The sequence below is a fragment of the Heterocephalus glaber genome, unplaced genomic scaffold (assembly GCF_053883595.1).
Source record: "Heterocephalus glaber isolate CG9 unplaced genomic scaffold, H.glaber_assembly_v1.0 deba00001444, whole genome shotgun sequence".
NCBI classification, from domain to species: Eukaryota; Metazoa; Chordata; class Mammalia; order Rodentia; family Bathyergidae; genus Heterocephalus; species Heterocephalus glaber.
Window position 1 is genome coordinate 6,743,692 of NW_028258297.1, and position 14,483 is coordinate 6,758,174.

At 50.6% G+C, this 14,483-nt stretch overlaps 1 protein-coding gene across 7 annotated transcripts; it reads left to right on the forward strand.

The window, feature by feature from the left end:
* Positions 1–110: 110 nt before the first annotated feature.
* Positions 111–14,477, forward strand: Naga (alpha-N-acetylgalactosaminidase). Of its 7 annotated transcripts, none has more exons than XM_021258902.2 (12): positions 111–265; positions 1,521–1,617; positions 7,260–7,359; positions 7,788–7,872; positions 8,652–8,787; positions 9,261–9,432; positions 9,851–10,028; positions 10,299–10,393; positions 11,083–11,244; positions 12,239–12,436; positions 13,254–13,378; positions 13,850–14,477. In XM_021258902.2, the coding sequence occupies exons 4-11, from the start codon at positions 7,857–7,859 to the stop codon at positions 13,350–13,352; spliced, it is 1,056 nt and encodes a 351-aa protein (XP_021114561.1). In that variant the 5' UTR covers positions 111–265; positions 1,521–1,617; positions 7,260–7,359; positions 7,788–7,856; the 3' UTR covers positions 13,353–13,378; positions 13,850–14,477. The 7 variants fall into 7 exon arrangements, with proteins under 7 accessions (XP_021114561.1, XP_021114562.1, XP_021114563.1 ...); XM_021258903.2 differs by having other exon boundaries at positions 14,223–14,477; XM_021258904.2 differs by having other exon boundaries at positions 13,303–13,378.
* Positions 14,478–14,483: the final 6 nt, after the last annotated feature.

The window sequence follows — 14,483 nt, forward strand, 5'->3', positions numbered from 1 at the left end:
GAATTCGAAGAATCCCGGAGAATCTGGAATCCTCTTTCCCCATCCCGGCCTTCTGGTCCCGCAGAACCAAACCAGGCCATCCTTTGACCGAAATCTCCTAAGAGCGAGCTCCTACACAGCCTGCAAACCGCTGACGAGCTACCCAGCCAGGCTCCTGGGCCTGCACGACTTCTGCCTCTGGAGTTTATCTGCTCCAGCGGGCTTGCAATCTACACGTTCCTCCAGGCCCTTCCGGGAGTTGGTCCTTGGAGCCGCCTGGGCCTGTGTAGGTACAATGACAGCGACGCAGACGCTAGAGGCTGGGGCTTTCCGAGGCCCTGGAAGCCCCTGTGCTCAAACCTCCACACACGTGAGCTTGTGGGTTCTCGCCACAGAGCCTTTGGCTTGGCAGTTCCTGCCACCTGCACCGCGCTAGCCTCAGGGCCCCTCCGCCTCCTGTCCAACCTCAGTTCAGAAGTCTCCTTCCTGACTACCCCAGTAGCCCACCCTAAGGTTTCTTTTTCTTTTCCTCTGGGTGCTGGGGATTGAACCCAGGGCCTCCCTCCTGCTGGGCAGGCACTTTACCACTGAGCTACCCCCGACTCAGCCCTCCCCCTGGTTTCTCTAACATCTCTGGGCTGTATTTCCATTACAGCACCAGCCACTACAGTAAACTGCCCTACACTCATGCTTTTCTGTGTGTCTCTTACTAAATTTTATTCCATTAGGAGTCCAAACTATAATAAAATAAACTATAATACATGGGAGTTGTGGCAGTGGGGAGGTTGTTTTTGTGTTTGTTTTGGTGTTTTTGAGACAAGATCTTCATGGCCTCCGAATTGTGATCCTCCTGCCTCAGCCTCCCAGAATTCTGGGATTGCAGGTGTGCTACACCACACCCAACTGGGAGGTTTCAATTTTAATTAGAATTGTCACCAAGGAAGTTGCACCCTGATACCACAAGGAACCAGTCAGACTCTTATGTCCTTTCTGCCCTAGATGAAAGAATTCAGTCAAGACAAATAGGGAGCTAACCGGGGATTTAGCCCAGTGGTTCTGCCTCCTGCCTCACAAGTGCAAGGACTGAGTTCGATCCCCGGTACCAAAAAAAAAAAAAAAAGTGGGTGAAGACATCTCAGACATAAGGGTGTTCACTGTAAAGGTGTAAAAAAAAAGACAAATAGGGAGCTGTCCAGAAATACAGGTAGAGTTGATTGCAAAGCAGGTGTGGAGAGATTTGTGCCGTCAAAGGAGAAAGTGGACTGAGAGGGTGAACTCGGATATCTGTTTTGTTTTTTTGTTTTTTGGTACCAGGGATCAAACTCGGGACCTTGCACTTTCAAGGCAGGTGGCGGCACCACTGAGCTAAATCCCCGGCCCTCAGATATCTGTGTATGTGCAGGAAATTCATTTCTGGGCCTCAGGGAACTATGATGATCATCATTTTAGTTACACAACATATACTGCATGCCCATTGGCAGTTTTCTTAGGGGTTGCTTTGAAATGTCGATATCTCAAAATGTCTTCCCTGTTCTTTTCAGGTGGCCAGTGCTCCCTCGGGGGCCTTAATCACATAAGAAACTTTCAAAAGAAATCTATGAAAGAAAAAGTTCTAACCTGCATGAGCTCCTGCTCAAGGTAGGAGGGTCTCTACAGAATTCACCCATTTCTTTTTTTTTTAAAATAACTTTACTATCAAACACACACAAATACAGAAATTAAAACCATTCAAAGAAGAACAATACAAGGGAAAAAAAACTACAATAATATTCAAATACAGTAGACTTCAACCAAAACAAAACTGAAAAGCACTTAAACATTTTTCCATATAACTTAAAAAAACATCTCAAGCACCAACAAGACACCAGAGGATGTGATTTGTTTCAGAAAGATCCCCAAAACCAACACTGAACAAATAGTGGTCTGGATAAAAAACTCAGCTTAGCTAGCATACTTCACATAAACCAAACTTCTCCCTAATTTAAATTTTGATACAGTCATATGACACACGATGGAAACACAATCCGAGAAATATGTTATTAGGCCATTTTATCTGTGTGTATCCCTAATTACACTTTCAGTTTCTCACACCAGAGAAACAATTTGGTATTTACACACATGTGTGTCCTGTTTATTTCACTTAAGAAGATGGCCTCAATATGCATCCATTTAGCTATAAATGTCTCTAGTTTCTGGTTCTTTATGGCTGAGTAGTACTCCGTTTTATTGAAAAAACCACATCTTGGGCAGGGGATTTAGCTCAGTGGTTTCGCCGCCTGCTGCACAAGCGCAAGGACCAGAGTCTGATCCCCGGTACCAAAAAAAAAAAAAAAACCCACATCTTCTTTATCCAGTCTCCAGTTGATGGGCACTTGGGCTGTTTCCAAGCTTTAGCTATTACAAACTGTGCCGCTATGAACATGGGTGCACATATATCGCTGTGGTATGATTCTTTTAATTCTTTTGGGAAGATACCCATCAGGGGAATAGCTAGGTCAAATGGTACCTCTAGTCCTAGTTCTTTGAGGTATCTCTATACTGATTTCCACAGTGGTTGCACCAATCTGCAGTCCCAACAACAATGAAGAAGGGTTCCTTTCTCCCCACACCCGCACCAGCATTTGTTATTGGATGATTTCTTGATAGCAACCATTCTTTCTGGGGTAAGGTGGAGTCTCAGTGTTGTTTTCATCTGCATCTCTCTAATAACTAGCGATGTTGAACATTTTTTCATATGTTTATTTGCTGCTTTTACTTCTTTGAGAAATATCTGTTCATTTCAGATGCCCATTTTTGAATTGGGTCTTTGAATTCGGGGGGTCTGATTTTTTTCAGTTCTTTATATAGTCTAGATAGTAGTTCTTTGTCTAAGGTACAGTTGCTGAAAATTTTTTCCCACATTGTAGGTTGTCTCTTAGCTCTGTTGGTGGTTTCTCTTGCAGTGCAGAAGCTTTTTAGTAAGATGAAATCCCAGTTGTTGATTCGTTTTGGAAGTTCCCATGTCACTGAGGTTTTGTTCATACAATCTTCTCCTATACCAATGTCCTCAAGAGTTCTACCTAACTTATCTTTCAGCAAGTTTAGTGTTTCTCTCTTGATATTTAAATCTTAAATTTAAATCTTTGATATTTAAATCTTGATATTAAATCTCTAAATTTAAATAGGGCCAGGGATTTAGCTCAGTGGTTTTGCCGCCTGCTGTGCAAGCTCAAGGACTGGAGTTCAATCCCCGGTACCAAAAAAAGAAGCATATTTAAATTTAAATTAAGATCCACTTCGATCTTAGTTTAGCGCATGATGAAAGGTATGGGTCTAGTTTTAATCTTTAGCAGGTTGAAATCCACTTTTTCCAGCACCATTTATTAAATAGGGTATCTTTCCTCCAATGAGGATGGTTGGCTCCTTTGTCAAAGATGAGGTGACTGAGCATATCTGTAGTCATTTCTGAATCTTCGAATCTATTCCACTGATCCTCGGGTCTGTTTCTTTGCCAGTACTATGCTGGGGGGTTTTTTGTTGTTGTTGTTGTTGTTTTGTGGTTTTTTTGGTACCAGGGATCAAACTCGGGTCCTTGTGCTTGTGCAGCAGGTGGCAAAACCACTGGGCTAAATCCCCGGCCCACCATGATGTTTTTATCACAGTAGCTTTGTAGTATAGTTTCAAGTTGGGGATTATAATACCCTAGCCATATCTCTGTTGCCTAAAATTTCTTTTGCTATTCTAGGTCTCTTCTGGTTCCAAATGAATTTTTGGATTGTTTTCTCTAGTTCTGTGAAATACATTATTGGAATTTCAATCAGCATTGTATTAAATCTATATAATAGTTTTGGAAGTATGGCCATTTTCACTATATTGGTTCTTCCTATCCAGGAACAAGGGATGTCTTTCCATTTTCTTATATCCTGCTCAATCTCCTTTTTCAGAGTGCTATAGTTTTCAGTGTTTTCAGAGGTCTTTTGCTTCCTTTGTTGGATTGACTCCTAGATATTTCATTTTTTGGATGCTATTGTAAAAGGAATTGTTTCCCTAATTTCTCTCTCAGTGAGTCTATTATTTGTATATAAAAAGGCTATTGTTTTTTGAGTGTTGACCTTATATCTAGCTACTCTACTGAATCTGTCAATTAAGTCTAGAAGTCTTTTAGCAGAGTATTTTGAGTCTTCTATGTAAAGTATCATATCATTAGCAAATAATGACAGTTTATTTCTTATTTATATTTATTTGCCTATTTATTTTATTTCCTAAAAATAGTTCCTTTCCTATTTTTATTCCTTTTATTTCTTTCTCTTCTAATTGCTGTGGCTAATGTTTCGAGAACAATATTAAACAAGAGTGGTGATAGTGGGCATCCTTGTCTTGTTCCTGATTTTAGCATGACAGTTTTCAGTTTTTGACCATTTAGTATGATGTTGGCTGTTGGTTTTTCATAGATAACCTTAATCAAGTTGAGTTAAAGACCTATTCCAATTTTCTGTAGGGTTTTTATCATGAATGGGGGTTGGATTTTGTTGAATGCCTTTTCTGCATCTATTGAGATGATCATATGGTTTTTGTCCTTGACTCTGTTAATATAGTGTATTGCATCTATTGATTTATGAATGTTGAACCATCCTTGCATCCCTGGGATAAATCTGACTTGGTCAGGGTGTATGATCTTCTGGATGACCCTTTGTATTCTGTTTGCCAGTATCTTGTTGAGGATTTTTGCATCAATATTCATTAGGGAGATTGGCCTGTAGTTCTCTTTTTTGGGTTGTGTCTTTCCCTGATTTTGGAATCAAAGTAATACTTGCTTCCAGGAATGGATTTGGAAGCTTTGCTTCCCAAATTCACCCCTTTCTGTTCTTATGGGGCCGGAAGCCAGGGCACCCACCCTGTAGTTCTTGTTTTGGAAATAGACAGCCAGATGGCCAGGTATCAGGGTGAATGTGCATAGTATGGAATGTTAAAATGCCACTGTTGTCTGTGAGATGCTCTGACAAATGGTTATAAATGTATTCTATACCAAGATCTTCATTTCTTTATTTATCTACGCATCTGGTATAGTTGCTATTTTGGACCCCCTTGTCCCTCAGGCCTGCACAACAGAATGGTCAGAGTACACTTCACTGAGACTATACCATTATTTGACAAAATTTTGAAAGGATGTTTGAAAGAAATACCTGGAGAAAGAGCATCCCAGGCAGAGGGAACAGCTAGTGCAAAGGCCCTGGGGCCTACTGTGTTTGAGTATTAGAAGCTAATTTGCCTAGAGAGGAGGGCTGTAAAGGTTAAAGAAAAAAAAGACAATAGAGACATAATTTTGAAGTACATGGGGGGCTGGGAGGTCAGTGCCAGAGTGGGCAAAGACCATTATTTTTTGGGTACACACAGTACCCGAAGGGAGTATGGACTGACTCAGAGGGCAGGGGTAATCTTATGTGGATGAGGATGTTGAGAAAAGCAAAGCACTTGTAGGTGGGATGAGATAGCAGGTTAATAAGGAATCTGTCCTTCCCCCAGGAAAAACCTTTCTCTTTTTTTTTTTATTACTACTCAGTTCAAAGAGAACCAGGGGGCTGGGGATTTAGCTCAGTGGTTCCGGCATCTGCCTCTAAAGCACAAGGTCCCAAGTTCAATCCCCGGTACCAAAAAACAAAAAAAGAATCAGGGTGTCTTCCACTGATGTGACCATGCCTTTGAGCGTCACAGCATCATGGGGCCATTGAGGCCTCAGCTTGTGAGATACATGGAGTTGTTTCCTCATACCATAGCCATCTAGCAGGCAAGGTGACACTGGATCTCAGACAGTCCTCATCATAATTTATGAAATGATTTTTCCCCAAAATTATGTAGAATGGCTCTTGACAAGTATGAGTGAGCATTAGAGCACTCTGGTCATCTATCCAGTGTTATGTTGTTCAGGGTCCCAGGACCAGTGATACTGGTTACAGCACAGCTCTGAGCTGCTGCTCATCTCCAGGGAGGCTCAAGGGCCAAGCCACCTGTCTCCGTCTTGGGGCCTTCAGCCCTTGACCATGTGCCTGGTGTGCCTCATCTCCGTTCTGGCTCTACCTTGGGCCCGGTCCCTTTCTAACTGCCCATCATCCTCTACCTAACTGAGCTATCTCCAGTACCGAGACTGTAGCTGTCACAGGGGTTTGAGCAGGGGCGACCCGAGCCAGGCTGCCGTGGAAAGAATAGCCATAGGTGGAGGCAGGAGACAGCCAAGAGCTGAGAACTGCGGCCAGAGTGCAAGAGGTGGCCAGACTCAGATGGGTTTTCCAACTAGGGAGCTCAGGAACTGTGGAGGAATTGGAGGTGAGGGGTGAGGAAAAGAGGACCCAAGACTCCAAACTCTGGACTTGAGTCCCCAAAAGTGGCGTTGCCATGACCTGAGGAGATGGAGGGTGGCAGGTGTTCACTTTGGGACCATTGTGTTTGAGATCCACTGGCTGTCGGAGCAAAGGTGTCCCGAATAGTGCTCAGCACTTGGCAGGTGCTCAATAAATCCTCGAATGAATGAGGGGACGAATTTGCAGAGTGCCTGGGCGAGAAGTCCCCTTGAGCGTCAGATGGGGGCAGGGGGAGCCTCCTGACTTCTAGAACTGTGCCTGCCAGTGCTGATTTGCTTTCTGTCCTCCTGTGCCTGTTTCCCTTACATGTGTGTGTGTGCGTGCGTGCGTGCGTGCGTGTGTGTGTGTTACTACTTGGGAATGAACCCAGGGGCTTTGTGCTGGCCTACATCTCCGACCCCTTTTTCTCTTTTTTTGGTTTTTTGTTTGTTTGTTTTGGTACCAGGGATCAAACTCAGGACCTTGCGCTTGCGAGGCAGGCAGTAGAACCACTGAGCTAAATCCCCAGCGTCCTTTCTCTTTTTTGAGACAGGGTCTCCATGAGTGGCCCATTGCCCAGTCTGGGATCTGACTTTCCAACCTCCTGCCTCACCTCGCTTGCCTTTCCGCTACCCTTTCTGAGCGGTTTGCCGGGGACCATGCTTCAGGCCATTCCCTCACGCCTCCTTCACAGCACAGCTGCTGACGGTGCGCCTCCAGGAAGTCTCCGCGCCCTCCTGTGTCGCGCAGGTGCCAAAGGCACAGCCCTGGGCCAAGCGGGTACCCAAACCCTAAGGCTGCTCCGCTCTTCGCGGCCTCTGGAACGCTCGGGGGGGTGGGGGGTGGAGGCGGGGCTTAGGGAGGTTCGAAGGGCGGAGCGTTGGGAGGATCGGGCCCATTAAGAGTTGGGCATGGGATTCTGCCAGGGATTCTGATAGGTTACGCCGGAAGGCTTGTTTCCTCCAGGCCCCGCCCCCACCGGAAAGAAATGAGCGAATCAGGTGACGCGAGCCCCAGAGGCCCTACAGGCAGAAACCGGCGGGCAGCAGTCTGAGCGGACCGGCGGGTGAGTGAGCTTCTGTGATCCCGGTGCTGGGACCCTGGGCTTAACGTCCTTGGGGGCCGAAGGCAGGAACCCCGACCCGGATGGGAATCCGGACCCTGGTCCGATCCCAGCGCCTCAGTACTTCCTGGGCGTCCTGGAGCCAGTCGCTGACCCTTTCTGGCCCTGGCCTGGCAGAGGGCACCCTGAGGCGCTCGCCCCGGGCCCCCGGCACCCTGGAAGGTGTGAGGTCTAACGTCCAAGACACCCTGCCTAGTACCTCTAAAAGAAGAGCCCAGGCTTCGAGAAGTGACGGCAGGGGCTGGGGCTGGGGCTGGCGTGGGGTGGTGATGGTGGGGATCCGAAGTGGGATCCCCACGCCCAGGTTAAGGGCAGCAGGGGTCGCCAGGCAGCTGCGACCTCAGTGTTTTCCAAAGTGCCTTATCTTCCAGGATCCAACATAGAAAACTGATAAGAGCAGAGCAGATTTGGCCGGGTCCTGAGACGCAGAGTCTAAAGCAATGCTTCAGAAGATAGGTACCTACACCTACACGGTGGCTTGGGGATGCTGTGGGGGGACCATGGAGGAAGTTCCAGCCCTCTGGTGAGCGTCCTTCTTCCCTGATGTGGGTTATGTGGGGAGTCGTCTTCCTCTTTTTCCTGAAGCTGGTCTGGGAAAGTGAACATTCCCCACCCAGTAATCGGGTTCCCAACCAGGAATCTGTTCCCCTCCAAAGAGGCCACTTCCTCTTTCACCTCCTCTCCCCCAAATACAAGAGGCCCTGTCTTATATGATACCAACATGTGCTGATTCCAGCCCGCTGAAGGGACATTGTAACTTACACAGAAGGCGACTATAGCCCCTGAGGGAAAGGGCTCACCTAGGGGAGCAAGCTGGGTACTGGTCCACCCCTGCTGACCTCTTAAATCCTTCTGAGGCCTTCCTCAGGTCTGTGGTGGGAGCAGAAGTCCTGGACTGGGGCTTAGGACACCTGGAGTCTGGGGTCCACAATGAACTGCCAAGTCCTGGGGATGATGGGGGAGCTGGTTGGGTGAATAGGAAGGACAGGACGAAATGCTTTCCTTTGCTAATTTCCACCCTCCTGTGGCAACAGCAAATGAGGAGTCAGAGCTCACATGCATTCCCCTCCCTGGCACCATCCCCACTTACTGCACCGCACTGGGAAGCTGTTACAGGAAGAGCCAGTTCTACCCCCACCCCAGGAGTCTGGGAGCAGCAAGTAGATGGATGGGATAAGGGCCATGGCTGTGGGAGCCATCAGTCACCATGCTGTCTCCTATCCTTCCTGCCTCAGTGCTCTTGTTGGCCCTGGTGGGCCAGGTGCTGGTTCTGGATAATGGGCTCCTGCGGACGCCCCCCATGGGCTGGCTGTCCTGGGAACGATTCCGCTGTAACACAGACTGTGACAAGGACCCAAAGAACTGTATCAGGTAAGTAAGGGCCACACCCACCCAACAAGCCTTGCCCAAAGCATGCAGAGTAGGGGGCAGGGAGAGGGGGTCCAGCTGGCAAAGAGGCCAAGGTCAGACACAAGTGACATCAGGGACATCTGATGCCTAGCCTTGTGACCTGCCTGGGGCCTCTGTGGGGCAGGGATCTTGTGGAGTACCTGGCCTCCAAGATAATTGGAAAAAGACAACTTAAAGGGCAGACAGACCCCCCCCCCATGCTTTCCTTTGTCCAGTCCTGCCCCTTGGTCTAGGCCCAGACCACTCGTTTCATCCCACCTTGCTTATAGCTCCTGACACCCTTGAAGGGTCACTGACACTGTTCTCTTGCTTCATCCTTGGCTGCCATCAGGACTGTGGTTTTTATGGTTCAGATTCACACTCAGACCTGAGGAAAGGGCAGGAGTGAGGGCCAGGCTGGGCCACTGAGTGCCTCATCTTCTGCCCCTTGCTAGTGAGCGCCTCTTCATGGAGATGGCTGACCGGCTGGCAAAGGATGGCTGGCGGGACCTGGGCTACATCTACCTCAACATCGATGACTGCTGGATTGGTGGGCGTGATGCCAAAGGCCACCTGATGCCTGATTCCAAGCGCTTCCCCCATGGCATCGCCTTCCTGGCTGACTATGTGAGCCTCATCCTGGCCCTGGCCCTTGGCCTGAGGGCCACACCTCTCCTTCCCTCCCACCCTGCTTGGGGTGAATTTACACAGTCCCTGCTTGGCAATGCACCCAACCCAGGAGACTCACGAATGAACACCTCCTTTTGGCCCAGTATAGTGAGAGCCAGAAAGGGCATCTCAGCCTGGAACTCCAGGAAGATTTCCTGGAGGAGGCAGTTCTTAGCTGATCCCAGAGGCAATACACGGCCAGTGGGATGGGTGTGTGCTGGATGGAGGGCGGGCCAGAGCCACAGCCAGGCAGAAAGCTGGGTCCTCTCTCTGATCAGTAGGAGCTCGGAAGGTTTTAAGGCATCTTGGTCAGATGTACCTGAGTGGCGACTCCCTGAGGGTCCCACCTTTGCCCACTGTTCCTCTCCCCGCACAGGCTCACTCCCTGGGCCTGAAGCTGGGCATCTATGAGGACATGGGCAACTTAACCTGCATGGGTTACCCGGGCACCACACTAGACAAAGTGGAGCAGGACGCCCAAACCTTTGCCGAGTGGAAGGTGGACATGCTGAAGTTGGACGGCTGCTTCTCGACCTCGGAGGATCGGGCCAAAGGTGGGTTACAGCTGGCTGGTGCCATCAGGGGCGCTGTGGGAGCTTGATCTGTGTGGGGCTGGTGGTGGCTTTCACAGTCTTCCTCACCCAGGAGCAGAAGGGATCATGGTACCTAGTCCCTGAGATGAGCTGGAACCACAGCCCACTAAGGAAGTTTTGAGGCTCTGGGTATAGGGGAGGCATTTCCTCTTGGGAGCCTCAGTTTCCTCATACATGAAGGGACAAAGTTTGAGCTGAGCCCCTCCCCCGTGGGGGTTGGGCTTTCCCCAGGGTACCCCATGATGGCTGCTGCACTGAATGCCACGGGCCGCCCCATCGCCTTCTCCTGCAGCTGGCCAGCCTATGAAGGAGGCCTTCCCCCCAAGGTAAGCCGTTCTGTGTGTCCATCTGCCAGGGCTCCCCTGCCCAGGCCTCTTTGCCCCCTGTGTACCAGGCTCAGGGACGTCATTGCCAGAGCCAGAGATGCTCCCACCCACAGTTGTCCACATGCTGACTTGTGGGTATCTAGAGCAGGGGTCATAGTACCTAAAAGAGGCCTCAGCCAGCCCAAGGCCTGGAAGAAGAGGAGGCCCCTCACAGAGTGGGCTGAAGGGCTTGCCATCTAAGGCAGGAGAGAGGAGAGCCATATGTGCTAGAGATCCGGAAGGGTAGTGAGGCCAGACACCTCGCTCAGACACCCCACACCCAGCACATATGACACTAGGAAGGGTAGGCTCACACCTCCAGACTCCGGACTCAACAGTAAACAGGGCATGTGTGTGTGCACATGGGGAAGGTTGCAGGTGCACCAGGCTGGGCCTACACCCTGGGCTTGGTCCCCACAGGCATGAGACGGCAGGGTAGACCCCTGGCACCAGCATATATGGAGGGGAGACCTGGGCAGCCCCCTAGCAGGGCCACCCTCTCAGAGGGTTTCTTGGTCCTGAACAGGCTTGGGAACCTGTATTCCTCCTCCTTCCCAGCCTCTGTCTCCTGCGGGGCCTCCTCAGCCCCTGGTGGCCCCAGGCAGCAGGGTGTGACTGTGGTGTGGACTCTGCCTTTCCCCGATGTCCAGGTGAACTACAGTTTGCTGGCCGACATCTGCAACCTGTGGCGAAACTATGATGACATCCAGGACTCCTGGAAGGACGTGCTGTCTGTCCTGGACTGGTTTGTGCTCCACCAGGATGTTCTGCAGCCGGTTGCCGGCCCTGGGCACTGGAATGACCCAGACATGGTACTCAGCATGGAAGGGGGGCACTCCTAGGCCTACTGGCCTTGAAGACTCTGCTCCCTACTACCCCATGCTCTCTTCCTTCCCTGATACTTGCTGCCAGGTTGGAGATCAGCATTCCTGAAATGTGTCCCTGAACTGAGTGCATCAGAATGTGTGAGACTGGCCTTAGAGCCATGTTTATAGTTTGGGTCCCGGGCCCTGCTCCCCACCTTTCATGTCAGAATGTTCAGAGGAAGGGCCCGAGCGTGCCCATTGTTAAGCACCTGCAGGCCATTCCGATGTTCCTTAATGCCAGAGAGCTCAGTCTGTAGCAACCAACCCTCTCCTGAGACAACATCACATCTGTTCCATGTTCTGTTGTCCTTCTTGGCTCCTGGCCAGCCCTCTTCCTGTCTGCCTCTGGCTCTCCCTTTCAATCCCCTGTACCCCACCATCCTGCAGAGCCTGCCCAGTCTTGCCTAGCCTCCGATCCTGCTGTTTTGAGAGTTAAATGATGTTATAATGCCTGGCTCAGTGTTTCACACATCTCCAAGTGCTTAGTTAAATTGCTGTCACCTACTACAGTACCATGTTGCATTAGCAATAACTCTGTGTTCTGACTACACTGGTTGGTTGCCCTGGGGTCAGAGTCCCCTTTGGACCAATCACTAATGGCTAGAGCAGGTCGATGGCTAGTGGCAAGTACAGGGACTCTGTTTATGTCTGGTTTCTGACCAATGCCACTGTGGGTATATTTTTTGGTTCGGCAGCAAGACCCCATCTGCTTATCTGAATAATCTGAAGTGCTGCCAGTTTATTATCACTGCATGCTCTCACTGGGAGACAGGTGATATACATATGGAAGGTGACTAGCTTGCCCTAGGTCCACACAGCTGTGCCAAGCCATGGCCCCTCACATGACTGTCTTTCGCCAGTCCCTGTCTGCTCTTGCGATGGCCTTCATACCCACCTCCCTGAGGAGGGCAGAGCCGACTTTCCTTTCCTCTGTCCCCAGCTGATCATTGGGAACTTTGGCCTCAGCTTTGAGCAAGCCCGGGCCCAGATGGCCCTGTGGACAGTGCTGGCCGCTCCCCTCTTCATGTCCACAGACCTGCGTACCATCTCCCCCCAGAACATGGACATTCTGCAGAATCCACTCATAATCAAAATCAACCAGGATCCCTTAGGCATCCAGGGACGCAGGATCCTCAAGGTACTGGGATGCTGGGGGAAAGATGGGGTGGGATGGAGATCGAGGCAGCCAGCCTGAGGGTGGAGATGGGGGCTGGGTCTCTGAATTCCCTTCCGGGTTGTATGCAGTCGAGGACTCTGCTGGGAGCTCCAGCTGGCCCCCCTTTCCTGGATGCAAGCAGGACAGCTCATGGCCATCAGGGTGGGGACACACAGGTGATGTCCTGAGGAGAATGAGGGCTCCCTTCTCGGATTTAAGGGATTGTTTCAGTACTTATTGAGTACCTATTATGTGCTCGACACTCTAGATACATTTTCTCAGTGAGGTAGATACTGTTTCGTTGGTTTCCAAACAAGAAAACTGAAACTTCCAAAATGTAAGCAACTTTCCCTGAACCTACACAATGCATACAGACAACCTTCCGTAGGATGGGGTGCACCCTCAAGCCCAGCTCTGCTGTTGTCCCCCCTCCAGAGTGACACTCACTGTTCCCACTGGGCAGTGCACTCCAGCCCAGCACTGGCAGCTGTCTCGGGCAGCACTCATACATTGTTTCAGCATCTGTCCCTCCCATCCTCCTAGGAGATTCCAAGGTGGGGCCTCACACAGCATTTGCCTCTGTGTCCTAGCATGGCACCTGTCCCAGGGTCCGTGTGAGCATTTGCTGAGTCAGGGAAGGAAAGGAGGGTTAGATGAGCTGGGATGCTACAGGGCTGTGGCATTGTCGCCAGGCCTATGTGTGACATAGAGCTGGGGTGGGCGGCAGAGTTCAGAGGCGGGCTAGAAAGGGACCCTAGCCGGCAGCCATCTTTTGCTCAGGAAAAATCTCAAATTGAAGTGTTCAAGCGGCCCCTGTCTGATGAGGCCAGTGCCCTGGTGTTCTTCAGTCGCAGGACAGACATGCCTTACCGCTACAGCTCATCTCTGGGCCAGCTGAAATTCCCCAAATCCCGAGTGTATGAGGTGAGTGCCCATCCCCCTGCAGCCCAGGCCCAGCTCTGACTTCCCGTTTCCCTGCCAGGTGTTGCTGGGGGTGGTCCTTGCTCACATGGGGCTTCCCAGGCCTCTGGAAGGTGCCACATGGGGCCACTTCAGGCACTGTGGGTCTCTCTCTGTACCAGTGTTTTCTAGCATTGCAGAACAGAGCCACTGTGCATAAAGGAGGCTCCTTACCTTCCTAGGCTGGTCACTGCTCAGCCCTCGCTACCACAGTCCTCGTGGTTTTCCACGGGCTGGGGCTTTCTCTGCCTTCTGTGCTTGGACAACCATCCGCTTTGCTGGGGGCAAGCGAGGGGAGAGTTGGGGCTCCCACTTCTGCAGGGCACACTGGAGTCCCAGCGCAGGCAGGCCCAATCCAGGCTTCTCCATCCTCTGAGGGCATCTCTGTATGGCTGTCCTCGTGCTGCCATTGCGGGTGTCCCTTCCCCTCTGCAGGCCCAAGATGTCTTCTCAGGTGAAATCATTACGGGCCTCCGGGATGAAACCAACTTCACGGCGATCATCAACCCTTCGGGGGTGGTGATGTGGTATGTGTATCCCATCAAGAGCCTGGAGATACCCAAGCGGAGGTCCCAGCAGTGAGGAGCCTCGGCAGGTGATAGCCTGTGGTGGCCCTGCTGAGCTTGCAGCACGGAGCCTTGGCAGGCCAAGGCCAGTGAGCAGGGCTCTGTCCTCCCCAGGCCTGCTTGGCCACCTAACTCATCATTCCCAAAGTGCAGCTGCAGGCTCTGTGCCCACCCAAGTGGGAGCCATCTCGGAAACTTCCCGGGGGAATTTCCTGTAGCACTCCCGGCCTCTGTCTCCACAGCCTCCCAGATGTTGCTGAACAACTTGACCAGCCTCCCGAGCCCCCACGGGCAGGGACACAGATGCCCATCAGGACTCTAGCCTCTGACCTTGTTGTTGATTCTGCAATCAGGATTGGGAATTTTTCTAATTAGAGGTAGAGATCTGACCTCTTGTCAAACTCTCATGAACTGTGTGATTGGCCAATAGCAACTGGAGTTCGGGTCACAAAGGAAACCTCGACTCCCTTGCATCACCAATAAAGCTGTTCTTTATATGGGTG

Excerpts from the sequence above, each read along its gene's own strand:
- Naga (XM_021258900.2), top strand. Across the intron at positions 9,433-9,850 it reads TCGCCTTCCTGGCTGACTAT|GCTCACTCCCTGGGCCTGAA; the intron begins GTGAGCCTCATC and ends CTCCCCGCACAG. Across the intron at positions 10,029-10,298 it reads CTCGGAGGATCGGGCCAAAG|GGTACCCCATGATGGCTGCT; the intron begins GTGGGTTACAGC and ends GGCTTTCCCCAG.